Below are 27,861 nucleotides of genomic sequence, written 5' to 3'. Positions count from 1 at the left end.
ATGATTTACCCTCTTTTAAGAGTTTGATAATCCTCTCCTTTGTTTCAATTGACATCTCTCGTGTTGGAGCCATGATTCATGTCAGTCCACTTGGTGCAACAGCTCTCCAAGGTGTGATCACTCCTTTTTAGATGCAGACTAACGAGCAGATCTGATTTGATGCAGGTGTTAGTTTTGGGGATGAAAATTTACAGGGTGATTCCATAATTTATTCCTCAGAATTGAGTGAGTCCATATTTTTTCCCTCTGCTTTGTCTGAAAAAGTAACCATTACTGACTGCCACAATTATTTTTCCTGATTTCTTATACTGTTAAAGCCAGAAAGTTGCCATTTGAAATGACTTTAGTTTTGTGTCATGTCTGTGATCTGCTTTTTTTTCTACAAAATTAAACAACTGAATGAACATCCTCCGAGGCCAGTGATTCCATAATTATTGCCAGGGGTTGTAGATAATGGTTTTCTGACACATATTTCAACAGAGGTGGAAGCAAATAGATTTACAGTTAAATTGTCCTTTTGGTCACTTGTAATGACCAAAAGATTGATGTTGTCATTGCCGTCCCAACAACAGATTTTTGAATTGTTGACTTTGGGGGGAATTTCAGAGTTGTGATTCTAAGTTTCTACATTATAACCATGCAATTGCATTCACTCTAGAATGTTCAGTTTAATAAACTGAGAGCTTGTTGGAAATGGGCTGTGCACACAGACACACACATGTGAGTTTTACTTTCATCTTGTTTAGATCCATCAGAACATTCCCAGACTGTGGCCCCCATCACTGAGGAGCGCGCATCCCGGACTCTTTACCGCATAAGTCTGCTGCGTCGCCTTCGTGAGCGAGTCCTTCCCCACCCCTCCCTAGAGGAGCGTCTGCCACTTGCCCCAATGGGCTCGGAGCTGCCCACATGGTGGAGAATCCCAGAACACGATCGAGACCTGATGCTGGGTGCTGCACTGCATGGTGTCAGCCGTACAGAGCTCTCAATCTTCGCAGACTCACAGTTCACATTCAGTCACGCCCGAGAAGAGTTCATACAGAGCCAGCATGCGCCGCCTCCTCCCCCACCCCAACTGCAGCCCCTGATGGCTCTCAGCCATCCAGAGACTGAGGAAGAAGAGTCCGGTGTGAAGCTGGAGAGACCAGTAGACTTCCCACTCTTGCGGGGAGTCGACATCAATGCTCGCCTACAGAGCACACCCTTAAGTCACCATGACAACAAGTCTCAAGAGCAGAACTGGAGCTACAAGAGTAGTGGAGGAATGGGAGCTGCTGAAGGGGGTCAGAAGAGGGAAGGTGAGGGTGGGTCAGATTCGGATTCGGATTCTGATTCAGGCTCATCGTCCTCTGAGCGGTCAGGCAGCAGTGATGAAAGTGGAGAGAGTGAAGATGAAGTAGAAGGAGGTAAGATTGTAATTGATACTAATTGTACAAAATGATAGAGGAATGTGAGTGAATGAATTGCGCTTTTCTTTTTCTCAGCTGATATGAAGATGTGTGATGGGGATGAAGGCAACAACTTGCTGTCAATAACTCAATCACAAGATGGCATTCCACCACCTGACCCTCTCAGAGTTGACTGGCCCAAGGTAAGGTACCTTTTCTCTGTAAAAATAAATCTGTGTTTGTGCAGGTATGTTTTGAATTAAACTGAAGTGGATCTGTGATATACAGAAAATGGTTTCGCTCAGTTTGCACTCATGAGTGAGTTCACTTTATTTGCTAAATGGAAGTTGATTTTAAAGGAGGGTCTGATTCTTTAAGACATAATTCACTTATCAGATATTTGACTTACTGGATCAGTCTACTCCAAGCCCTTGCTACATCACATATAGCAAATTAATACATGATGCCAACTTTACTTGTGAATTGCCATGGCAGTGAAGCAAAATCCTGTTTGCGCAGCACTCTGAATTCAGTTTCAAAGATCTGACGTTCTCCGTGAAAAACAGATAAACAGATCCTGCTGTCTGATGGGGTGAAAAATTAATCAGTCATTGTAAACTTTTGCCATGTTAAATGAATTACCGTAATTTCCAGACTATATGCCGCTACTTTTTTCACATTCTTTGAACACTGGGGCTTTTACGAGGTCTATTAGAAAAGAAACAGACCTTTTTATTTTTTTCAAAAACTATATGGATTTGAATCACGTGTGATTACGTCAGACAAGCTTGAACCCTCGTGCGCATGCGTGAGTTTTTTCACGCCTGTCGGTTGCGTCATTCGCCTGTGGGCAGGCTTTGAGTGAGCACTGGTCCACCCCCTCGTCGGAATTCCTTTGTCTGACTTCTTCCTGAGAGACTGGCGCTTTGCTTGATCAAAATTTTTTCTGAAACTGTAAGGCACATCCAAGTGGACACCATTCGAGAAATTCAGACGGTTTTCGGTGAAAATTTTAACGGCTGATGAGAGATTAAGGAGTGTTACTGTCGCTTTAAGGACTGCCCATGGAGCCGGACGGCGCGCCGCGCCCCGAGCCACCGACGTCAGCCTGTTTCAAGCTGAAAACTTCCAAATTTAAGCCTCTGTTGACCCAGGACGTCGTGAGAGAACAGAGAAGTTTCAGAAGAGCTCGGGATCAGCAGTTTATCCGGACATTCCACTGTTAAAGGAGATTTTGTAATGAAAGACGTGCGGACAGATTCGCACGTCGCCACCCAGCCGCTCATGGCGCGGCGCCACAGCAAAACACCTCCGTTGGAAGCATTACAGGACAAGTTTGAACATGCCCAGCTGTTAAACAATTTCTCGGATACTCACTCGACTGAAAGCCATCGAAAACCGCCTGAATCGTACGAATGGTTATCAACACGGAGGTTTAGATTGGAACTGTAAAAAGGGGGGGATTGGCTCATCTCTAGTTAATTAGTTAATCTTTAGACTGTTTTAATTGATGAAGAAGGCTCCTGTTGGCATCATTTGCTGTAAAGTGTGACTGGGCTCATACTGAAAGTTTTGAAAGGAAGATGTAAGGTGTGTGATAAAGGAATGACTGATATTTTCTTTTGTTAATAGGACCGTGTGTTGATCAACCGTCTGGACAGTTTATGTACGTTGGTGCTGACTGGCCAGTGGCCCTCAGGGCGGCGCTACTTTTCAGAGGCTCAGTTTAACGCGGGATCACAGCTGGTGGGAGATGACCTGGCCTGCACAAGGACGATCCGCAAACCAAGTACAATGCTGAGTGGTTCTGTGGCAGATGGAGAAGACGGAGAGTTCACAGTTAAACTCCTGAAGGTGAAAATCAAGTGAATTGATACATTAAAGGTTATTTTAGCTTCACATTATAACTGATAGAATTGTACACTACTGAACATTTAGCCCACACATTTTTTTTAAGAAAAAATTATTCTGCAGACCCTGTGCATTTGATTACATTAGATCAGTGATTCTCAAACTTGGCCATCAAATACTACTAACCTACAGGTTTTCTATCTCTCCCTGCTCAGCCACAAGCTGAGAAATGGAAAATCTGTAGGTTAGGTGGTACTTGAGGACCAGGTTACACTGCAGTGCAATGCACCAATCTTGGAGGGCAAGAAAGACTTGGAGCAACTACAGTTGTCAGCAAGAGTGTTTGTCTTAAAAGTTGTACCAAATCTGCTGTGGCTAAGACATGATCTTAGTGTGTACCATTTAGTCTTAATTCATAGTCATTCAAAATATTTAATTTAAATAATTATTTAAAAATAGGATAGTGAAGTTGTAACTGTGACCTGATAAATCTGCCACCCTTCCAGGAGGAGGGACTGAAGTTGACTTTCTCCAAGCAGACTTTGCTGCCCAATGGGTCAGGTGGAGAGAGCAGCATCCGTAAGCGCCGCAAGGACCAAGAGGTACACGTTCTGATATGCCATTCTTCTGTAGTTCAGTCAGAGTTGAAGCCCAGAAGCAAAACTGCTTTGGATTTTATCATTTATTCACTACCCTTATTATAGATGTCAGACCCAGATGGAGCCCATGACCTACTGGAGCGTACTCCTCGCCGCAGGGATCCTCCGACCTGGCTAAAGCAGAACCCAGATTATGAAGTGGAGGGAGATATGTTGGAGGTAAATATATAGTGTCACCAAATCCAAAACTCATAATCTGGAGTAAGGGGGGGGGGGGACTGAAGATGTTAAGCTCAATACCTCAAGTGATGATTGTGTTTGCACCTCTGAGTCCCCAGTGCCGAGCATCCACCCACCCCCTTGTTTGAAGGAAGTTGGTTAAACGCCCACCCAAAATTAAATTATAATTTTTTGAATTAAAGTTTATTAAAGGCCCTCTTAAAATAAATTAATTCAGTGACCCCCACCCCCCCAAGCAAATTGTAAAAAGCCAAAAACAAAGGTTTTCACAATGTTTTTCTCCTGTGTCTGACTTGTGATGGCATCTGTCAGTCCTGTGTGAAAGACTCTTTTGCAAGAAACAGGAAGTATTCTGTGACAATGTGACTAGCTTTATGCAAGTCACATGGTAGAGGAGCTCCTATCGTTTCTGTTCTTTTTTTTTTATACAATAAAAGTCCTTTTTCCATCCAGCAAAATGAGTTCTTGTCAGATGATGTCTGCAAACTTTGTCAAAGTTTTGTGCGGGTTCAGAACTTTGAGGGGAGCCATACTTGTTTTTGTTGTTTCCCCATGATGTCACTGGAGATTCCCCAAACATTTCTTTACTCCCTTTCCAGTGAACAGTTGGCTGTATTCGAATATAACATCATCTATAAAACCAGGTGTCAACTCAAAGCTCGTCATTCCGTGTCTTTCCCTATACATGTTAAATTGAGTTAATTTCTTCATGTAGTGACAGGTGTCGAGGTGCTGTTGGAAACTTTGTTACCTCTCATGAACAAGGGTCTTCATGCTGCACTGCTGATTCATATTGAAGCCATGATTACAGTTCCATAAAATTATTTTGAAACCAGTTAGTGAACCATTAGTACTTTAATGCATCATTTGTCTCTCTCCCCCCCCCCCCCCCCAAGCTTCTTGTGAATAGGAGCAAAAGGAAGCGGAGGAGGAGGGCCAACAGAGCTATAACAGGCAGTGAGAAGGTCAAAGTTATTAACATAAGGACAGGAAAAAAGGTAAGAGATCCGCCTCTTTCACGTGTGCAACTTATGGCCCAGTCACACGGCACTTAACGAAGGGCAACAAATGAAACAAGAAATCTGTACTTTTGTTGACCTCGTTTAACCTTCGCTCAGTTTCGTTCCTGCAGCTGGTGCTTCGTCAGGATTTTTAAACTGTTGAAAAATTTGAACGAAGGGCAACGAAAACCTCAATTTGTCTGTTTCGTTTTGCAGTCATTCTTGACATTTTTTAATCGTTTTAGTTTTTGTAACGTTATTGTTTAGTTTGACTTTTTTCGACCAGCTGAATGTTTTCACACAGTGCAGAAACCAGTTGTAAGTGTGGAGGATGCTGCTGTGTTCATGTACCTGTCAGAAATTACAGGGCAAACTCAGCCTGTTTGCTTGGATTATTTTATCTGGGTGGGGGGGTCAGCTTCAATGGGCTCAGGCACCTTACATAGGCCAGAATTAATCTTTTGTGTGGATACAATTAATTATTTTGGCAAAAGCAACTGCTGAATTTGAAACAAGAAAAAAGTTGTGTAATTTCCGACGGTACTTGAACGTAGCACTGCGCCAGTGGTGGCCGCAGCTGCTGTGTGCGCTTATTAGTTTGTTATTAAATATAACAATGAGTGTAGGAATGACAATCTAGCCCTTATGTACGTGTGGCAACAGGTAGATAATTCAAATGATTATATAAAGAGCTGTTCTGGAAGGTAGAACTCGCGTTGTGGATTAGCTGCAGCTGGTGGAAATAACCGCACATGAGGCACACCAGAGGGTTTTTTGTTTTGTTTTGTTTTTAAATTGGAGCAAGACGTAGCGCACAGCGTGTTGTCAGACAGTGAGGATGGAGATGATCCCTCTCTCGTTCTGGATGAGGAACCAGAGCAGGTGGGTCCACCGACGTGCACACAAATCTTCACAGCTTCTGTTTGCAGTGTCTCCAGGACTCAGGCAGTATGAGCTCCGTCCCAGTGCCGAGTCCTGGAACTCATAGATGCAGACAGATACTGCTCCAGCTGTGGCGCCAGGCGCGTTTCATTTAAAGCGTCAAGATTGTTAGCTTTGGTGTTAAGTTCCTCTTTCGTCCCTTTTGCGCTCTTGCTTCGCAGGCTGTTCAGTGATAAAGCTCTTTTGTCCACATTTTCTCAACGAATTGTGACTTCTTTTTTTTTTTTTACCTTTTTCCCTTCATTCAGTAATCATCGTGTACTGTGTGATTGGGCCATTAGAATTCATGCACTCTGTTTCACAAAGGTTAGTCTGTTCAAGCGTGAACATTTTCAAGTCACTGACTTTGACTTTATTTACATCAGTTATGAAGAAATACAAACAGTATGGCACTCTATGATAAATCTGTGTGGAGTAGACAGTTCTCAAAAACTGAGTGACTGTACAAGGAGAAGAGTGAGGAAGCCACCAAGACACCCAGAAGAAGTTATAGGCTTCTGTGACTGTGATTGGAGAAATTGTGCACAGTGCAAATTCTGCAATTTGCATCACCACGCTTACCTTCATAGTGGAGTAGAGCAGATAAGGATATTCTTTCACCAAAACGGATCTAGGCTCGCATCTCAGATGTACCTTCTGGCAGTTTGTAGCTAAGCTTTCAGGTCTTCTTTTTAAGAAAACCCTCCTCTATACCACTTCATCATGAAGCTGTCTAACTGGCGATACAAAATTCAAAACATGCACCATGTACAGTTTCTCCAGTGTTCAGGTATGTAATGTTCATGTATCCATCCACTGACTTGTCTGACGAAAACTGACAGTAAAACTAATTATTTACAGATATTATACCAAAGGGGCCCATTACTTATGCAACTCATCTTGGCTTTTATATTTTTAATTAATTTACATCAGGTTGTAGAGATTTGCTTTGAGTTTAAGGAAGATAATTTTATATTGAGAAGACTGATTTATTTTTTTGTGTTTGAAATGGCAACAAATTAAAACGTGAAATACCAAGGGGCCAAATATGTTTGGACGGCACTGTATTTGCCTTAATCGGACCATCAGTGGGTTTCCATTACCCTTTAAATTGTGCTATTTGAAGTAGCGAAAATGTTTGTGATTGCATGAGGTTTTTCAGGCGATTAGGGGAAAAAAAACTGTGCAGTGCATCCAGAAAGTATTCACAGCGCTTCACTTTTTACACATTTTGTTCTTAGTGTTTTCCAAAATGAAGTAATTTCATTTGTTTCCCTCAAAATTCTACTCACAACACCCCATAATGACATGAAAAGGTTTTTTTGTTGTTTTTTTTTTCTTTCAAATTTATTAAAAATAAAAACTAAAGTCATAATAAATTTGCAGAAATTTCAAAACTTTTTTATATTGTCTTTACAGGGTATTGTGTGCAGAATTTTGAGTGGCAAAAATTAATCAAGTTTGGAATAAGGCTGTAACATAACATGTGGAAAAAGTGATACGTTGTGAATACTTCTGGATGCACTGTATATCATAAAACTGAAATGGAAACACTTTTTTCCACAACTACAGGTTAAACTAATTTACTGAATGTACTGAACCGTGACTGTGACCATCAAGACAAGACCAGACAATTCACCACATCGTGAATGACTGACTGACTGCCACCTAAGACATTTCGCTCTAGTTTCAGTGAGTTGGACAAAACAGACACTATCCTTGTCTGCATAACCTCTCTGGATCTGACTTTGTAGCTTTGTAGTGTGTGTCCTTCATAAACACTCAAATGACATTCTGAAATACATGGCGAACTTGACTTTAGACAGAGGAAGAGACTTGAGAGCTTCTTAAAACATACAAGAGATGATGTTACAGCAATATTTTTGAGGGGGGGGTGCATGAAATGCCCATATTTAGCACGATTTACTATTCCTCACCTTGCTGTGTTGAAATGACAAATTTCTTGAGCTCAAAACTAGCAGTCGGATTACATCCCTCAATCAAAACTGATTTTGCAGCGGTTTGTAGACATCTGAAAATATCACTTGAATTTTGTTCACATCTGTATTGGAAACCCTCCGCATGACATCCTTTCACAATATTTTGTGGCATGTAGATAAGGGACTTAATGTGGCTTTGAGTCATTTAATCACATAGTGCTCTGCAACATGTAAAGAGGAATATAAAAGTAACATTCTTAAGAAAAATAGTCCTATATATCATAATCTAAATATTGTCTTATTTATAATGAGTTCAATAATTGTCTGTGTACAGTTTATCTTGGTGTTAATTATCCAAATGTGTCTCCGTTGTAGGTTGGAGCAGCTTTTTGTCCGATGCTGCAAGACCTGAGGGAATATCTGGAGGAAAATCCTGATAATGCTGTAGCACCAGAGTGGTCGGAAACTGTTCGAAATTCTGTAAGTTTTAGCAGTATGATGAGACTGGTTAAAGAGAAACATTTGGATTTTTAAACTGGGCCCAAGTTTTAGATGTATTTGGTTGGACTGTCATCGATGTTGTCAGAATCTCTGTATTCACTTAAACATCCAATACCAAAAGAACCAGCTGCATGTTGATACGGTATACATGAAAAGTAAGTCCCTTCGACTGCTCCCTTGTTTTGTCAGGGGGAGGTCACAGCAAATCCGAGGTGGAACTGCATGTTGAAAGTTTTATACCAGATGCCCTTCCTGATGCAACTCCATATTACATGGAGAAATGTGGCATCAATACACTAACATTATAAAAAATTAGATGGGAATGGCAGTCCAAGTTTTTGATAGTATCCCTTCAATCAAGACAAAAACATTGACATTGAGTCCAGTTTTGAGTTTGATCCTGAACACCATCATGGCCTAAATAGCCATACAGTGTAAACCTACCTGGCAAGTTAAAAAAAAACCTCTGCATTCTGGACTGTGCCGGAGTGCATTATGCCACCAAAGTCTTGTTTGTTTTACTAGCGTGAGTGCTCCATGAGCCAAAAATGCATGCAAAAATCTTTTGCATGCAGTATGATTTGTTGATAAATCCTTGATTGCATAACTTATTCAGATGGGACAGGTTTATATGGGGAGGTGAGGTGAAGCAACTACAGTTTAATCCTGTGGGAACACAGAATCTGTGTAAAAGAAGTGTTCCACTATTTATCATCTGCTTTGTTGAGCGTAACACGCATTGTGAAATTCACAGATAAGAAATAAAATCCGCCAGTAGGATGGGGGGCATGTCTTGTTGTGCCTGTATGAACGGTGGTCAGATCCATAGGTTGTGTGTGTTGGACAAACCCTGCGCGGCCTCACACTTAAGTTTTCTATAGGGACCCGGAAGAGCCATGATGAAGCCTAAATTGCTGATCTGGGTGTCAACATGTTAGCAGCAATTACTCTGCCTATGTCATGATAAATCCATACATAGATAAAGAGGTGGTTTGTGAGTGAGGTGGTGTATGATCTGAGTGGGATAAATGAAGCCCAAACACACACCATCTTCAATTCTGACCCAGCTAAACTAACAGGCTAAAGTCAGTTCAGTTTTATTTTTTTTTACCACTGTCACCTGTGTGCTGCTCTGGGGGTTGGTAGGGTTAGACCTTACTTGTGTGAAGCACCTTGAGGCAACTTTTTTGTGATTTGGCTCTAAATAAATGAAAAGAAATTGAAATTGAAATCATATTTTGGGTGACTGGGCTGTGGCTCTCATAATTGTTTGTTTTAGAAACAAAAACAAAAAAAATTGGTGAACCGCTTATTTCCTCAGTAATTGTGGTGTAGGTGACACTGAAAATGTGCACAAATAATCACTAAAAATGATGAAGTGTTGATATTTTAAAAAATCCTGGACAGTAAAAGTCGATAAGTGCGCAGGTGAAGGATAAACAGCTGTCTGAAGCCTGCGCTGTATTTCAGCCCTCAGCTGCAGCCATATTGTTGCCACGTCATAACCATAATGGCACCTTCTGATTCAAGCCCAAATCATTTGTAAACAGCGGAACAGCGAGCAGCTCGAGCTGTTTTTGAACTTTTTTTTTTTTTAAGTCCAGTCTGACGGGGTTTTTTTGTTTTGTTTTGTTTTTTGAAGCAGCTGTGAAGGACACAGTCTTATGGTTAGAGCCTTATTTAGACTACAATGAGGGAGAGGAAACCTTGGAGGAAAACCTTCAGTCTGACAACAGTGACAATATTTATTGTCAGAGTTCAGAACACAAAATTCTGATTATAAAATAAATAAATAATGCAGGCTATTTTGGCATTCAACAGATGATAAACTTTTTTTCCCCAGCTGTGTGGTTATAATCGACTGATTAAATTTTTTATTTTTTAAGTTTGTTTTACTGTCCTTGACATCAGAAAAACGTGATGAAGTGTGGATTTTTTTTTTTCTTTCTTTCTTAAGAAAAAGGTACATACACTTCAAATCTGAAAAATGACACGAGGGACTGCAAATATCAATTATTTTTAAAATAAACATTGTCTCCTTTTTGAATACAGTTAATATACTGTACGTTGGTAGTGTAACACATTATTAAATATCAAAACCATTCACAGGAGTAAATAATATAGTCTTACATGACCGTTTCAGTGAGATCATCTTTAAACTAATCCACCTTTACAAAATGACATCTGAAAATAATTTAATTCCTTCTGTCTTAGTTGAAGAAAAGTCCATTTGTCGCACAGGAATTTGGTGCCAGGTTACAGCGCCAGCTGTAATCCGTTATTGCGGCTGATGGATCGAGTCTTTGCGCTTAACATAGTGCAGCAGATAACAGAATATTTGCAGAGGAATTGTTCAAATCTGGTTACAAGCACCAAACTTTGAGTATGTATGCCTTTTGGTATATATTTTAGACAAACATTAGCCATTTAAATTTTCAATCAGGGGCCAAATAGGGGTCATTGAAGAATTGCACAGGGGTCAAAATTAAAAAAAATGTTCCAATCATATTGAAAGCTATACCACATTATGTGTCTGATCATAACTATTCCAAAAAGGTATAGTTTGGAATATCTATGACTGAATGTTATGGGTTAAAAACTGCAAGAATAGTGACAAGGTCAGTTTCAGTTTGTACAGGAGTCAGAAGTTAAAGTTGCTCCTATTATTGTAAAACATGATGCATATTATTGGTTGAGTTAATAGGGTTTTAAAAAGGAATAGTTTGTACCATGTGTCATGCTTAGTTGTCATGTTACAGGGTAACATATGTCACATGTCATAGAATCCAATGGACGTCGACATTGTTTGACCTTTACCTTACAGACCAAGCATTCAACACAGTCAAAACTATTCAGTTTGTTAATCCTATCAACGCAACCAATAATTTGCACCACTTTTTACCAAAATTGGAGTAACTTTAACTTTTGACCCCTGTACAAACTGAAATTGACCTTTGTTACCATTCTTCCTGTTTTTACCCCATAACTCCATAATATTCAGTCATAGATAGTCCAAACTATACCCTTTTGGAATCTTCATGATCAGACAAATAATGTGGCATATTTTTCAACGTGATTGGAGCATTTTTAAATTTTGATCCCTGTGTAATTCTTCAATTGACCCCTACCTGTCTGCCTATTGAAAATATAGGTGGCTAATGTGCTTTTACAAAACAGTAATGTCTAAGGTGTATCTGTGCTTGTTTCCAGAAATGAACAATTGTTAGTTATCAGCTCCAATAGCAAGCTGCTTTGCACTGCAAGTTAAGACTCCTAGAATTCCTTATCTGCTCATAACGTCTCAACTGATGAAATTATGCCATGATTCACAAAACAATAAAACAAAAAAATCTCGCCCCATCATGGTAGGTGCACTGTATATTTTCCTGTTTATTTTTCTCTTTTGGCAATCACACCTATACGAGGTCTGTCCAAAAAGTATTGTACCTTTTTATTTTTTTTAAAAACTATATGGATTTGAATCACGTGTGATTGCATGAGCCAAGCTTGAACCTTTGTGCGCATGCATGAGTTTTTCCACGCCTGTCGGTTGCGTCATTCGCCTGTGGGCAGACTTTGAGTGAGCACTGGTCCACCCCTTTTCTTTTGTCTGAGAACTTGCTGAGAGACTGCCGCTTTGCTCCATGAAATTTTTTTCAGAAACTGTTAGAGACAGGCAGTTGGAAACCATTCGATAGATTCAGTTGGATATCGGTGAAGATTCTGTCGGCGTCACGCAGATTATGGACTGTTAAAACCTTTTTAAAGACGGCCCACAGCGGCGAGGGTGCGCGGCGCGCCGAGCAGCCATCGACAGGCTGGAACGACCAGATCATTTCCAAACTGAACGCTGTGTTGATCCGGGACATCATGTGACTACCACAGAAATGGCAAGAGAGCTGGACATAGCACTTTTGCGGCACATTCCACTGTTACAGGAGATTTTGTAATGAAAGCCGTGCGGAGGATTTCACGCGTCGGCACAAAGCAGCTCAGGACGCGCAGCAAAAAAAAAAAACAAAAAAAACACCTTCGTGTTGGAAACCATTCAAAAGATTCAGACGGCTTTCGATGGCTTTCAGTCGAGTGAGTATCAGAGAAATTGTGTAACAGCTGGACATGCCCCAACATGTCCTGTGAGAGTTCCAAGACGGAGGTGTTTTTTGCCGACGCGCGAAATCCTCTGCACGGCTTTCATTACAAAATCTCCTGTAACAGTGGAATGTGCCACAAAAGTACTATGTCCAGCTCTGTTGCCATTTCTGTGGTAGTCACATGATGTCCCGGATCAACACAGCGTTCAGTTTAGAAATGATCTGGTCGATCCAGCCTGTCGAATGGCCGCTCAGAGCGCCGCGCGCCCTCCGCCGCTGTGGGCCGTCTTTAAAAAGGTTTTAACAGTCCATAATCCGCGTGACGCCAACAGAATCTTCACCGATATCCAACTGAATCTATCGAATGGTTTCCAATTGCCTGTCTCTAACAGTTTCTGAAAAAAAATTTCATGGAGTAAAGTGGCAGTCTCTCAGCAAGTTCTCAGACAAAAGAAATCCGACGGGAGGGGTGGACCAGTGCTCACTCAAAGCCTGCCCACAGGCGAATGACGCAACTGACAGGCGTGGAAAAACGAAGGTTCAAGCTTGGCTCATGCAATCACACGTGATTCAAATCCATATAGTTTTTGAAAAAAATAAAAGGTACAATACTTTTTGGACAGACCTTGTACATATTATTACAGCTATTAGTAATAAAACACTTAAAATGACAGATTCAGTCCTTCATGACAGCTAGCGGGGTCTGAGTAGGCGATGCTCTGAGTGTGAACTCTCGGCTCAGTGAGCTGTCACTCAAAGCAGCCATGCTCCTCCTTATACATAACCTCATGGCCTAAACCTTCTTAAACTAAGGACTTAGGAAAAAATTCAGCCCATACAATTGGCATGGAGGAAGAAACTATAAAGACCGAAACCTTTTTTCTTCTTTTTTAACCAGGCCGTAAACGTTTATTTTGACTCTGAATTTGGACATTTTAACATGAGCCTCAGTAGGAACCTGGTCTTTTCTGACCTCAGCCTCAAGCATATACACTCAACAAAAATATAAATGCAACACTTTTGGTTTTGCTCCCATTTTGTATGAGATGAACTCAAAGATCTACAACTTTTTCCACATACACAATATCACCATTTCCCTCAAATATTGTTCACAAACCAGTCTAAATCTGTGATAGTGAGCACTTCTCCTTTGCTGAGATAATCCATCCCACCTCACAGGTGTGCCATATCAGGATGCTGATTAGACACCATGATTAGTGCACAGGTGTGCCTTAGACTGCCCACAATAAAAGGTCGCTCTGAAAGGTGCAGTTTTATCACACAGCACAATGCCACAGATGTCGCAAGATTTGAGGGAGCATACAATTGGCATACTGACAGCAGGAATGTCAACCAGAGCTGTTGCTCGTGTATTGAATGTTCATTTCTCTACCATAAGCCGTCTCCAAAGGCGTTTCAGAGAATTTGGCAGTACATCCAACCAGCCTCACAACCGCAGACCCGTGTAACCACACCAGCCCAGGACCTCCACATCCAGCATGTTCACCTCCAAGATCGTCTGAGACCAGCCACTCGGACAGCTGCTGAACCAATCGGTTTGCATAACCAAAGAATTTCTGCACAAACTGTCAGAAACCGTCTCATCTGCATGCTCGTCGTCCTCATCGGGGTCTCGACCTGACTCCAGTTCGTCGTCGTAACCGACTTGAGTGGGCAAATGCTCACATTCGCTGGCGTTTGGCACGTTGGAGAGGTGTTCTCTTCACGGATGAATCCCGGTTCACACTGTCCAGGGCAGATGGCAGACAGTGTGGGTGAGCGGTTTTCTGATGTCAGTGTTGTGGATCGAGTGGCCCATGGTGGCGGTGGGGTTATGGTATGGGCAGGCGTCTGTTATGAACGAAGAACACAGGTGCATTTTATTGATGGCATTTTGAATGCACAGAGATACCGTGACGAGATCCCATTGTTGTGCCCATTGTTGTGCCATACATCCAAGAACATCACCTCATGTTGCAGCAGGATAATGCACGGCCCCATGTTGCAAGGATCTGTACACAATTCTTGGAAGCTGAAAATGTCCCAGTTCTTGCATGGCCGGCATACTCACCGGACATGTCACCCATTGACCATGTTTGGGATGCTCTGGACCGGCGTATACGACAGCGTGTACCAGTTCCTGCCAATATCCAGCAACTTCGCACAGCCATTGAAGAGGAGTGGACCAACATTCCACAGGCCACAATTGACAACCTGATGAACTCTATGCGAAGGAGATGTGTTGCACTGCAAGAGGCAAATGGTGGTCACACCAGATACTGACTGGTATCCCCCCCCAATAAAACAAAACTGCACCTTTCAGAGTGGCCTTTTATTGTGGACAGTCTAAAGCACATCTGTGCACTAATCATGGTGTCTAATCAACATCTTGGTATGGCACACCTGTGAGGTGGGATGGATTATCTCAGCAAAGGAGAAGTGCTCACTATCACAGATTTAGACTGGTTTGTGAACAATATTTGAGGGAAATGGTGATATTGTGTATGTGGAAAAAGATTTAGATCTTTGTGTTCATCTCATACAAAATGGGAGCAAAACCAAAAGTGTTGCGTTTATATTTTTGTTGAGTGTAGTAAAGAAATCGTAGCCTTTGGGCCTCATTTTGGACCGTCAAAGCTTACCGCTGGGTCAGATCACCTGCTCTGCACAAGGAGCACATGTTGTCAGTGCAGCGCGCATACATCCATCTTAAAAAGTTTAGCTGACAAATAACTTGGAGCTACAAAATAAAAAGGGACTACAGACATTAATCCAATCTTTAAGAGGTGAGAATGGGGGGGGGGGGGGGGGTGGGCATGGCCTTTTTTTTTAATACGAGGGCTGTCAATAAAGTAATGGTCCTTTTTATTTTTTTCAAAAACTATATGGATTTCATTCATATGTTTTTACGTCAGACATGCTTGAACCCTCGTGCGCATGCGTGAGTTTTTCCACGCCTGTCGGTGACGTCATTCGCCTGTGAGCACTCCTTGTGGGAGGAGTCGTCCAGCCCCTCGTCGGAATTCCTTTGTCTGAGAAGTTGCTGAGAGACTGGCGCGTTGTTTGATCAAAATTTTTTCTAAACCTGTGAGACACATCGAAGTGGACACGGTTCGAAAAATTAAGCTGGTTTTCAGTGAAAATTTTAACGGCTGATGAGAGATTTTGAGGGTGATTCTGTCGCTTTAAGGACTTCCCACGGTGCGAGACGTCGCTCAGCGCTCTCAGCCGCCGTCGTCAGCCTGTTCAAGCTGAAAACCTCCACATTTCAGGCTCTATTGATCCAGGACATCGTGAGAGAACAGAGAAGTTTCAGAAGAAGTCGGTTTCAGCATTTTATCCGGATATTCCACTGTTAAAGGAGATTTTTTTTAATGAAAGACGTGCGGACGGATCCGCGCGTCACGCGACGCTCCGCCACAGGAAAAACACCTCTGTTGGAAGCCTTAAGGACAAGTTGGAACATGTCCTGCTGTTAAACAATTTCTCATATACTCACTCCACTGAAAGCCATCAAAGCCGCCTGGATTTTACAATGGTTATCAACACGGAGGTGTTTTTCCTGTGCCGCCGCAACGCGTCGGCTGCGTCCCGACGCGCGGACCCGTCCGCACGTCTTTCATTAAAAAAAATCTCCTTTAACAGTGGAATGTCCGGATAAAATGCTGAAACCGACTTCTTCTGAAACTTCTCTGTTCTCTCACGACGTCCTGGATCAATAGAGCCTGAAATGTGGAGGTTTTCAGCTTGAACAGGCTGACGACGGCGGCTGAGAGCGCTGAGCGACGTCTCGCACCGTGGGAAGTCCTTAAAGCGACAGAATCACCTCAAAATCTCTCATCAGCCGTTAAAATTTTCACTGAAAACCAGTTTAATTTTTCGAACCGTGTCCACTTCGATGTGTCTCACAGGTTTAGAAAAAATTTTGATCAAACAACGCGCCAGTCTCTCAGCAACTTCTCAGACAAAGGAATTCCGACGAGGGGCTGGACGACTCCTCCCACAAGGAGTGCTCACAGGCGAATGACGTCACCGACAGGCGTGGAAAAAACTCACGCATGCGCACGAGGGTTCAAGCATGTCTGACGTAAAAACATGAATGAAATCCATATAGTTTTTGAAAAAAATAAAAAGGACCGTTGCTTTATTGACAGACCTCGTATAAAGGAGTGATGGCATTTTTGAGTCGTCACATCCAGCTCTCATTTATATCTAGCTTTCTTAGCATGTGCTGTTTGGTCATAATAAATATTAAACCGTTAATAAAGAGAAACTATCATTAAATGTGTCTTGTAGCATAGAGAGGGTTTCTACAGAGGTTCTCGTGCATCCTTCAATAACTAAACAGATGATACAAGCAGTTGCTTACCTTAGCCTTCACTAAGTTGTCAGTTTTCTGGCTCCCTGTTTGATCTGCAACTTAATTAAATCTCTTATGAAGACTCATTATGGAAGCTTTATTTCTGTTTTGCTTTGTTCTTCTTGCAGGGCTTTTTACCAGAGACTCTCTTCCACCGACTGCTGACTGAGCACACACAGATCCCCAAAAAAATCAGACACCGCCATTACCACCATCATCACCACCATCATCATCACCACCACCACCACAGTCCAGAGCCCTCCACAGAGGACACCAACTTGGATGGCATTGAAGAGGAGACTCTGGTCTCAGATGGAGCCTACATGATGGATGAGGAGGACCTGGAGCCCTCCCATCACTTCCTTACCAGCCCAGACTTTGATATTAAAATGGAGGGCGGAGACAGCCTCTCCCAAGACTATGACAGCTCGGATCAAGAAGCTCTATTGGACGATGTCATCTTAGCACAGAAGGACTCTGACTCTTCATCTAGCTCAGAGGATTGACTGACCTCCACTCCTCACACACCTCTGACTCAGTCCCCTTTCATGAAATGAATCATGTTAGTCTGTATTCTTTTCTCCTTTTTTATCCATATTATGTATGAAAAATGGAGGATTTTTTTATTTTATTTTTTTAATGTGGGCATTTTTTCCCTCACTGGGAAAGAAAGAGTTGCACACACTTTTTTTTTTAATATATATACTTTTTCTTTTTTCCTCCTGATTTTCAGACTTCCATTCTGCCTTGTTCTCTGCAGTTCTCCTCTCTCCAGTGTGGGACATAATGTTCCAAAGTTGAACTTTGGCACATTATGACTTATCATTCTCATCTTCTTACTGTAGATATATACATTTCTGTCACATTCCCAGCCGTGACCAAAAGGGGAACCCTGCTGTACAGATGCTCTTTTTCTTAATCTAAACAAACCTTGATGCTGGTCCTCTCGTGCTACAGAAAACTGGACGTGCAATGAGGAGAGACTGAATCCACGTCCCACAGTTCCCCCGGTCTTGTTTGGCCATGTTCTTTGTGTCCAGATGAGTCTGTGAACTATTAGGGGGGGTTCACTGTGTGGAAGTACTGTTATAGTTTTCACTTTGATGGGGTGGGGAGGGGGGTGGGCATAATGGTTACTGAGTCCATGCTAGGAGTTTGGGTGAATTGCACATTGTAGAGCTGGTCTGTTGTGTATGAGTTTCCTGTTTTTGACTATCTGTGATGAATAACAACAAACTACAGTGAAAGAGTGTCATCGAGTTTGTGTGGTTTTGTGATTTTTCTATAAGCAGATGCAAAAAGAAAAAAAGGTTTGCTGTTGTTTGTGATCATTATTTATTATTTGTGTCCCAGTCACAGCCTGCACATGTAGCGGGCGGAGTCTCTCATTTATTAGCTGATTAAACCAGCTATAGTTGTTACAACAGTCGGTGGAACTCCTGCACTTTGTACAGGTTGACATTTGTTCCACTATGTTTAAAAAAAAAAGAAAAAAAAAAAGACTCAAATTGTTCTTTGAAGGCAAGTGAAGTTGACCACAGTTTATTCTGCTCAAGTGGTATTCAGGAATTAAAATACGGGTGTAGAAAGTGTTTCTCAAGTTGGTGTTTTTCTTCCCCCTTGTGGTGTGGAAGTTGGCAGTTGTGAACTATTGTTCTCGTAGTCCAGCAGTTAAGGGATAGAATCGTGCACTTCTTTACAAAAGCGCCAAACTTTGTCCAGGGACTCTTTAGGTTATATTAAGTCATGTCAAAGCGGGAGACATTTGATTTTAGCCCTGTATCCTGCTTTTTTTTAAAAGGGTGTTTGCATGGTTATAATACAGTGTATATTTTGCTATTCATATGACAGTACAATCATATGGTTATTATGTAGGGTCCAGTGATCAAGATTGGACATTAAGCTGTAGAGAATGGCTACTGCAACTAGTGCAAAGCTATACTGAGCTTATGTGATCATGTATCGTCCGTCGTGTGGCGTCTTACGTCGTCGTACATCCTTATACATTAGCAGGGTCGTATGTTTCAAAATGGAATGAGGTACAGGACTCATTTCAGGCCTGTAGGGATCTTTAACAGGCCTCTACCTCTGAGACATAAAATTAGGTCACTGTGATCTTCCTAGCATGAAAGCTGTAGAGAGTAGTTCATTAAAAATATTAATGAAACATTTGTGTATATCTAGGACGTTTGCCAACCAGGTATTTACAATGTTTTCAGTTAAAAAAATATGGTGATAATCATCTTAATACCAATAACATAAAATAACAACAATAATAATAATAATGGTTATGACCATAAAAACAAAATTGATTTCTTGTAATTAATAAAAAAAAGCATTTCTTTCCGTTTAAACACTTGTTATTTTAGAGTGTAAATATGTTAGTGTATGAGTAGCAGCTTTCCTTTGCCCTATGCTCGCAAACAGCTATATTGCATAGGTATATTGATATTCACAATGAGTTAGACAATATTTAGTCACTTTCCCGACATTAACGCTTTTTCTAAGTGTAAGAACACTGAAGTACATTCGAAGCATCCCTGCTTAGCCTTAATACATTTTTCATAACCTTCAAATTTATGTTATGAACTTAAAAAGACATTTGGATAAGAGTTTGTCATGAATTATATGCTGTAGAAGGCTGAAAATGGTTCTCTTAAACCCAAGTTTTTAGAGTGTAGACGTTTATGGATTCAATGTCTCCTGATCTTACATACTTCAGGACACTATAAAGTACCTCTGATAAAGTTTTGGCGCTTTTGTATAAAAGTGCATGATTCCCTTAAAATTTGTCCCATAACCCCCGACTATCGTGGGTATTCATTCTCCTGCTCCTCCCCTGAGGTGGAAAGTGGTTACAAGGAAGACACGGCATAATTTTTCAGGTGCTGTCATTGTTATGACTGCTGCAGATGTCTCTCAGTTCCTGAGATGTGCTTAGTCATTTATTTTAGATGATCTCTGATTTGACGTTTGATCTTCACATGAAGCCTAATGTGCCTGCAGCAGTAATTACATTGTGAAAACTTAATCAGGACTCCAAAAGTCACAGTAGGAACAGAGTGGAGTTTTTGGGGTTTTTGCTGTGTCCTGACATACCTTAATAATGCATTATTGAATGAGAACAGTTGTGCAAATGTAAGGTTGGTTGGACAACTCTGTCCAAAGTATTTCTTAGAGGAATACTGTGATGATCCAATCATCAAGGGTGGAATCTGCATTCCTTCATTGGAGATCATGGTGGACAACCACTAGGAGGGGGTGCAAATAACATGACCGTCAATGAAGATAAGACATTTGTAGGCCTCAGACACACGTGGTGTGTGACTTTCTGGAATTTAACCAAAAAAAAAAACACAAACATGGGTCCAAGTAAACAATTAGAGCAAGAGCCTGTTTCTGGAAGGAGGTTCAGCAATCTCTGTCTCTGAAGTCTGATTTGATTTGGTTTAATCAATGCAGAGTAGGTTCACTGCCCAGAAGGTGGCAGTAATGCAGCCGATATCTTCACAGGATGATGTAGATGAATGAATGAGGAAGTGAAACAGCTGAGGGAGGGGACAGAGATATTAAGGGTTTATTGAAGGAAACCTGTTCCTGACCAGGTTAGGTTCACAGACTAAGTTACCACAGTAACTGTGTTTAACTTGCCTATCTGACACAGGAAACTTAGTTTTTCCTCATTTCAGGCTTAACAAACTCAATTATGTGTGTTCTTTAAGCTCAGGTCCTCTACCAGAGGGCTGGGAGTTTGAGAGTTAGCGCAGTATCTTAGCTGTTCCTAGGACTGCACTCTTTTGGACAGAGACCTCTGATGGGTTTGGAATCTGCTGGAGCCACTCTTCCAATTTCGGGATTGCAGCTCCCGGTGCTCCTCTTAACATACACACACAGGGTGGGCCAATAAAATGTTACCACTTTTTAATTCATACAGAGAGTGTACTACAACAACCCACAGACTATTGAGGCCCTGAAGACCAACATCTATCAGGAAATTCAGAGAATCCCTCTTGAGATGTGTGGCAATGTCATCACAATCTTCACTGTGCGTGTTGCAGCTGTAATCCAAAGAAGAGTGTGGATTGAACATGTCATCAATTATTGAACTGTGTGGAAAATGAGACAAAGTGGGAAACCTTTGGTATGAAATGTTAATTTGATGCTTCTCTTACAGGTCTGTAAATAAAATTTTTGAATAAGTTCTCATTTCAAAAGCTTGTGTACGATCAAAATGTGATAGCATTTTATTGGCCTTCCATATATATACATGTGTGTGTATATATATATATATATATATATATATATATATATACACACACACATGTGCAACCCCAACTAAGTTGGGACGTTGTGTAAAATGTAAATAAAAACAGAATACAATGATTTGCAAATCCTCTTCAACATATTCAATTGAATACACCACAAAGACAAGATATTTAATGTTCAAACTGATAGACTTTATTGTTTTTGTGCAAATATTTGCTCACTTTGAAATGGATGCCTGCAACATGTTTCAAAAAAGGTGGGACCAGACAGAAAAGAACCAGCCCACACAAATTTCAATATCCCACAAGTATACGAGGGTAGGCTGAAAAGTTCTAAGGCTGACTATGATGCAGTTGTCGAACTGAACAAATTCAGGGTTATTTTTCTACATAGTCTCCCTGTAACTCCACACACTTCTTCCAGAGGTGCTTGAGTGCTTCGATTCCCTTGGCATAGAAGCTTTCTTCTTGAGAGTCAAAATAGTCCTCAACGGCAGCCATCACCTCATCATTGCTCCGATAGTGCTTCCCAGCCAAGTTTTTTTCAGGTTTGGGAACAGATGAAAGTCTGAGGGTGCCAAGTCAGGGGAGTATGGTGGGTGATCTACCAGTTTGAATCCACACTCGTGGATAGTGGCCATGGCCACTGTTGACTTGTGAGCTGGGGCATTGTCTTGATGGAACAGCACCCCTGGTCGCTTCTTTTTGATAGCCTCGCGTAACTGTCTCAGTAGGTTAGAATAGTACTGTCCATTTATGGTTTGTCCCTTTTCAAGATAGTCCATGAACACAATGCCCTTGGCATCCCAGAAAACTGAAACCATGACCTTTCCCGCAGATGAAACGACCTTGTCCTTCTTTGGAGGTGGTGACCTTGGGTGTTTCCACTGCATCGATTGTTTTTTGTCTCTGGTCCAAAGTGGTGAACCCAACACTCATCCTGGGTAAGAAAACGTTCCACGTAATTGGCAGGATCCTCTTCAAATTGCGCCAAGTTTGCCTTCGACATGACTAGCCTGGTGCGTTTCTGATCAGGCGTCAGAAGACGTGGCACCCACCGAGCCGACACCTTTGACATTGCAAGTTCTTCATGCAGAATGTGTTCAGTTCTCTCACGGGATATTCCCACAGCATCTGCTAGCTGATTAATCGTCAATCGTCTGTCGTCCATCACCATTTCATGAACAAGGTCAATGTTTTTCTGGGTTGTGGCTGTTGCGGGCCGCCCAGACCTTGGGTCGTCTTCAAGGCTCTCTCTGCCCCTCTTAAATTCAGCTGCCCACTTCTGCACTGTAGATATGGAGGGAGCTTCATCCCCTAATGTAGCAACCATATCCGCACGAATGTCCTTGGGCTTTAACCCCTTCTTATGCAGGTACTTAATCACACCGCAATGCCAGATTTTGTCCATTTTTGCTGTTTCCCTCTACCACAAACATTCAAACTTGGCTATGAACCACAAACTACCTCACAACCTGGAAGAAAATAACACAGTTAGTCATCAGAAGAATTGAACTTAATGCATGCCAAGTTTTATTGAAATGGCATTTCTCCTTCTTGGTGAGCCTTAGAACTTTCCAGCCTACCCTTGTATTTACAGAGGACAAATACACAATCCAACACCACATAAAAATATTCACAATAATAAATCCAGCAATCATTAATTGTTTTACCGGTATGTAATTTTGATTACCTTTTGTTTGAAATATATTAAATAGACAAAACTAAGCAGCTTTTCCACAAATCCAGTGCGCAAAAGTTAACCATATTTTAACCACTTTATCCAAGTTATATGATCATTTGATATGGAAAGTAAGAAGGTGATAGTATTTATTTTTTTGAGTTATCCTAACAAGATGAATATTTTTATTTCATTAATATGTTTATCTCAGAATTTTCCCCTTCAAGAATTTTTCTTTGCATCCTGGACACAGATTCGCACACACATATGACAACAACAGACATCTGCGGTACATTTATCAAAGTCATCACTGATAACGCTGATTCTTATAAAGAGCTGGCAGTCTTTCCTTATAAACAGCTGTTTGTCTGTCATGTTGAGTAAGTCAATTTCACACCAAAACCCCACAATACACAATATCCATAGGGTCCCTGACCCCTAGACCAGGCAGAATCCTAATTGTTCCTCCTGTCTTTTATTTTCAACACAATAAAATCACACACAGCAATTACACACAATAATATTTTTGTTAGATTATAAGGTTTAGCAGTTTGCCTTTTTAAATGTAATTCCTGTACAACACACACTTGGTGATAATGAAATTTTACCTTTATTATATTTAAAAAACATGTATTTACACCTAGCTGGACAGATTAAGTTTTCCTCCCCAATGTAGGAGGCTCTAACCTCAAAGGAATTGAAGTCCCTGACTTCACGGCCCCAGGCCGTGGTGGGTTTTCCCTTATATCCTCTGGATCCCTTTATATACTGGTATTTTTCTCTTCTCAAAATAGGATTTATGCATATGAACCCACGGATTTACCCTATAAACCCTGTGGCCCCAGACTGCTGTGGACCTTCTAAACAGGACTCAGTTTTTCCTATTTTAGAATAGGAAAATAGGATTTACGCATATAAACCCGCCAATTTACTCTATAAACTCTGCGGTCCCAGACCGCTGTGGAACTTCTAAACAGAAGTCCGCTTTTCCTATTCTAGGAGTATTCCGCTTACTGCGGTGTGGTCCCAAACCACAGTGGAACTTCTAGTAAGAACTCAGTACTCCTGTTTCACCCTTCTTTTACCCTTTAGGAATATACTGCCTACTGCGATGTGGTCCCAGACTATGGTGGAACTTATAAAATAAGAACTCAGTACTCCTTTTTTATCACTCTTTTATCCTTAAATTCCTCGTAATTTGTCACCCTACTCATTTTATTTTAACGCTGAGACATTTGCCTCACTTTCAGACATCAGTTTTTTTAGAATGTCCAAAATTCACAATTTTATTAAAAAGGCTTGTGCTTGCCTTTTGCAGATAGGACCCTTTTGATGACTGGAAGGATTCAATGTCTTTTCCCGTGGCTGAATTGCCGCCATCGATTCTATGTATTGACCCCTCACGAACCGGGACGAGGCAAAATTTCATTAAATAATGTTTCAAATTAGTTTAAATCATTACCTTCAGTATCTCTCCAGGCATGCTGATGAAACTTGTAGCATCAACAAAAAGCACAACCTGTTTATTTGATCCTATACCAACAAAACTGTTTAAGGACCTGTGGTCCACTCTTGGGCCGACTGTGCTGAAAATTATTAATCATTCTTTAACTTCTGGATCTGTTCCTAAATGTTTCAAATCTGCAGTGATTAAACCATTACTTAAGAAACCAAATCTTGACACTAGTGTATTGAAAAACTATCGGGCGATATCAAATCTATAATTTTGCTCTAAAATTCTGGAAAAAAGTGGTGTCACGGCAGCTCGTGGACTATCTTACTGAGAATAATCTCTTTGAGCCACTGCAGTGTGGTTTTAGAAAATATCATTCCACAGAGACGGCTCTTACTAAAGTGGTGAATGATCTTCTGCTTGCAATGGATTCAGACACCACTATGGTTCTGGTGCTGTTAGATCTCAGTGCTGCATTTGATACAGTGGATCATCATATTCTACTTGATAGGCTGGAGAATCATTTTGGGATTACTGGGAGTGCCCTTGCATGGTTGACGTCATCCTTGACCAGTCGTTCTGTGTTTTGTACAGTAACACTACCTCAAACCTTAGTGACATGAAATTTGAGGTTCCACAGGGTCTGTCTTAGGCCCCTGCTTTTCTCCTTTATATAGCACCCCTTGGCACATATTGTGGCGTTTTGGGGATTACCTTCACTGCTATGCTGATGATACTCGGTTATACAGTGTGAAATAAATAACCTAATTAAACCTTACGTACCCGGCCCGGCTTTGCATTCTCAGGGTGCAGAACTATTTTGTGTCCCTAGGGTGAATATCTATCTATCTATCTATCTATCTATCTCTCTAGATAGAGAGATAGATAGAATTAAAATAGAAAAAAGCTACCTTTATGATAACCTAGTAGGGTGTTTGCATAAGTGAAAAGCTGATACATACAAAGAAAAATAACCATGACATAATTAACAATGTTAAACATAAATATATGCAACAGTTTAAACGGTTTAGTTGTTCTAAGGAGAGTGTAAGAACTACAGACTTTCACAACAAAAAACAGGTCTTGCATGGTAAAGTGTTCACAGCCTGATCATTTTGCTGCTTTGTTTCCAAACACTGGAAGTGGCTCATCATAGAACGGAGCCGACGCGATCCAACTACTGACTTTAGAAATGTTTACATACCGTTTTCTGTCCACACCGTGACTTCTTTTGGCTCTTTAAGCTGTTACGTTGCTTCAAAAACTGTCTTCTTACCAGCGTGAACGGCGTCGTCAGTCTGTTCATATGCATTGACCTGTGATCTGGAAGTGTTAGGAGCTTTCCGCACATGCACACTGAGAAACTCAAAACTGGCTTATTGTTTGGACAAAAAACTGCTAACTTAAGGACTGTCAGCAAGTCTTAACACCGCGGTTACACCACAGAGATATATCGACATTTCAAGGTTGCACATCATTCGGACAATCACGTCTAATCATATCCGCATCACAGAGTTAATCTCCTTCTCTTGCTGACAGAGGGTCCTGTACTGACTGACATCCTGTTCCATAAGTTGTTTGCACCATATGCATGTTTCACAACATATCTTACCGGGCCTCAGCAAAAGGCCACGTCAAGTTTACAGCACCTTGAAAATGATTATATGAGTAAAACTTCTTAAAACAGCATATCAAGAAAATAAGCCAATAGTTTTAGCAGAAGCAAATATAATCATAAACATAAAGTGCCTTCAATTTGGCATTCCCAATACACAGTTCAAAAGTATACAGACATACAAATCAAAACTTTTAATTTTGTTGTACCTTGTGTATAATGACAATAAAAAGCATTCTATAAGTATTTGAACATATAGATATCGCGTAATTAACTTTAGCTACTGATTACATGATTAATAAGCATTGATAAATGTTAATTACTATGCGCATATAAGAAATATATCCTTCACATAATTAAGCACATTTAGGATATATATTCCTTCATGTTACAGCTATGATGATCATATTATTTCACCTGCATTATCTAACCCAAGAGGGGGAATGACAATGTATCTGTAATATAAAGTTGATTATGGATATAACACCCCAGCAGTGGTGGGCACAGCTAACCAAAAGGTTAGCTTCGATAACAGATAATCAGCTAACTGAAAAGTTATCTTTTGTAAAGCTAAACCGATAAACCACCCAAAAATTTATCAGAAGCTACAGCTAACCAATACCTTTCAGTATTGTCTCCCATACACTTGCAACTACTAACAAGCTGATTATGAGTTTTAACACCACAATCGCTTCTGGTAACGTCAAAGGTGACCAGAAACCCAAACGATGAGTCAGCACTTCTGTCTTTGTGCACCATGCCCACTGCTGGAAGCTCCTGTTTATTACATATCTTGCAGCAGGGAAGCAGTTGAGAGAAGCTAAGCTCAACTCTACACACACAAAAAAGCAAGCCTTTATTCCTTAACAGGATATTGCAATGTCACGTGAGCCAGAGGTCTTGGAAAATAAAGCAGTTTTGACTTATAGTTTTGATTGATGAAAGAAATTAATGATGAAAGAAATTAATCCAGATAGAATAACTCCATTAATTAATGAACAACTCCATTAATGTCAATTCTGTCATTTGTACAAAGTTAAAATATAACACATATCTTTTAATTTTAAATAATGCACTAATTCTGAAGTTTTGTAACAAACACAGACAGATGTCAAAGGCAGTATGGGTAAAATGGGCCTCCACTAACACTGATTGGTTGACTCATTCATTCTATGTAAAAACCAACACCTTAATGTGACTTGACATGTGTGTTGATATTTATATATAAATGTGCTTTTGTAAAATATGCCATTTTAGTCATATGTATTTAAAAAAGCCATTTGCAAAAGCCAAAAGTCAAGTTGTGATTAGACAATTGTCTAATATAACAGGGGTCAAAATGCATAGAACACTGCCATCTACTGGCGCCCAGACACTCAGACCTTTAGGGCAAATACTGCCATGAACACTACTGGCCAGTAGATGGCAGTAAGAGACCATGAAAACTTGCAAAACAAATATTCCAAATAATCTTCTGGCATTTTTACATAAAACAAAACACAATAACAATGTCTATAAACCCAGAGAATATATTCATGAGAGTTTTAGGCACAATATAAGTGTTTAATGCTGTTGTCCACGTGGAGCCTGATCAGAGCATCTCAAATGCATTTCTCCTGTCGTGAACTTTTACCAAAAATGCACTAGCACTGTCGAGGCATGTCCACACTAAAACCTTCAAAATTAGTGCAATACTTTAAAACTAAAACATATAGCTGATATTTCACTTTATAAAACTTCAGAAGTGACGTTAATTTAAATAACATGTCCGAAATTAGTTTGGTTAAAATTTTAACCATAAGTTAAAAACTGTATGCCTCTGGATGACTTGGGTGATATTGCCATTGAGTTAGTATGGTCTCAAGAGCAATTATCTTATGACCAGTTCTCCTCTGACTGTAGAGGATAGAGTGGTTTCTCCTGAAACCAGGTCTCCTCTGTTTACAGAGAAT

At 40.8% G+C, this 27,861-nt stretch overlaps 1 protein-coding gene across 1 annotated transcript in view; it reads left to right on the top strand.

Annotated features, from left to right (window-relative positions):
• Positions 1-18,148, top strand: part of chd8 (chromodomain helicase DNA binding protein 8) — a 127,770-nt gene extending 109,622 nt beyond the window's left edge. The window contains 8 exon segments of the mRNA XM_034184112.1: positions 747-1,406; positions 1,485-1,591; positions 3,021-3,242; positions 3,746-3,841; positions 3,944-4,057; positions 4,975-5,076; positions 8,316-8,420; positions 17,024-18,148. Of these exon segments, the coding sequence (XP_034040003.1) occupies positions 747-1,406; positions 1,485-1,591; positions 3,021-3,242; positions 3,746-3,841; positions 3,944-4,057; positions 4,975-5,076; positions 8,316-8,420; positions 17,024-17,401 (1,784 nt within the window). The 3' untranslated portion in view covers positions 17,402-18,148.
• The last annotated feature ends 9,713 nt before the right edge of the window (positions 18,149-27,861 follow it).

The sequence above is a fragment of the Thalassophryne amazonica genome, chromosome 12 (assembly GCF_902500255.1).
Source record: "Thalassophryne amazonica chromosome 12, fThaAma1.1, whole genome shotgun sequence".
In the NCBI taxonomy this organism is placed as follows: Eukaryota; Metazoa; Chordata; class Actinopteri; order Batrachoidiformes; family Batrachoididae; genus Thalassophryne; species Thalassophryne amazonica.
Note: the sequence above shows the minus strand (reverse complement) of the source record. Positions and strands in the feature narration are given on the sequence as shown.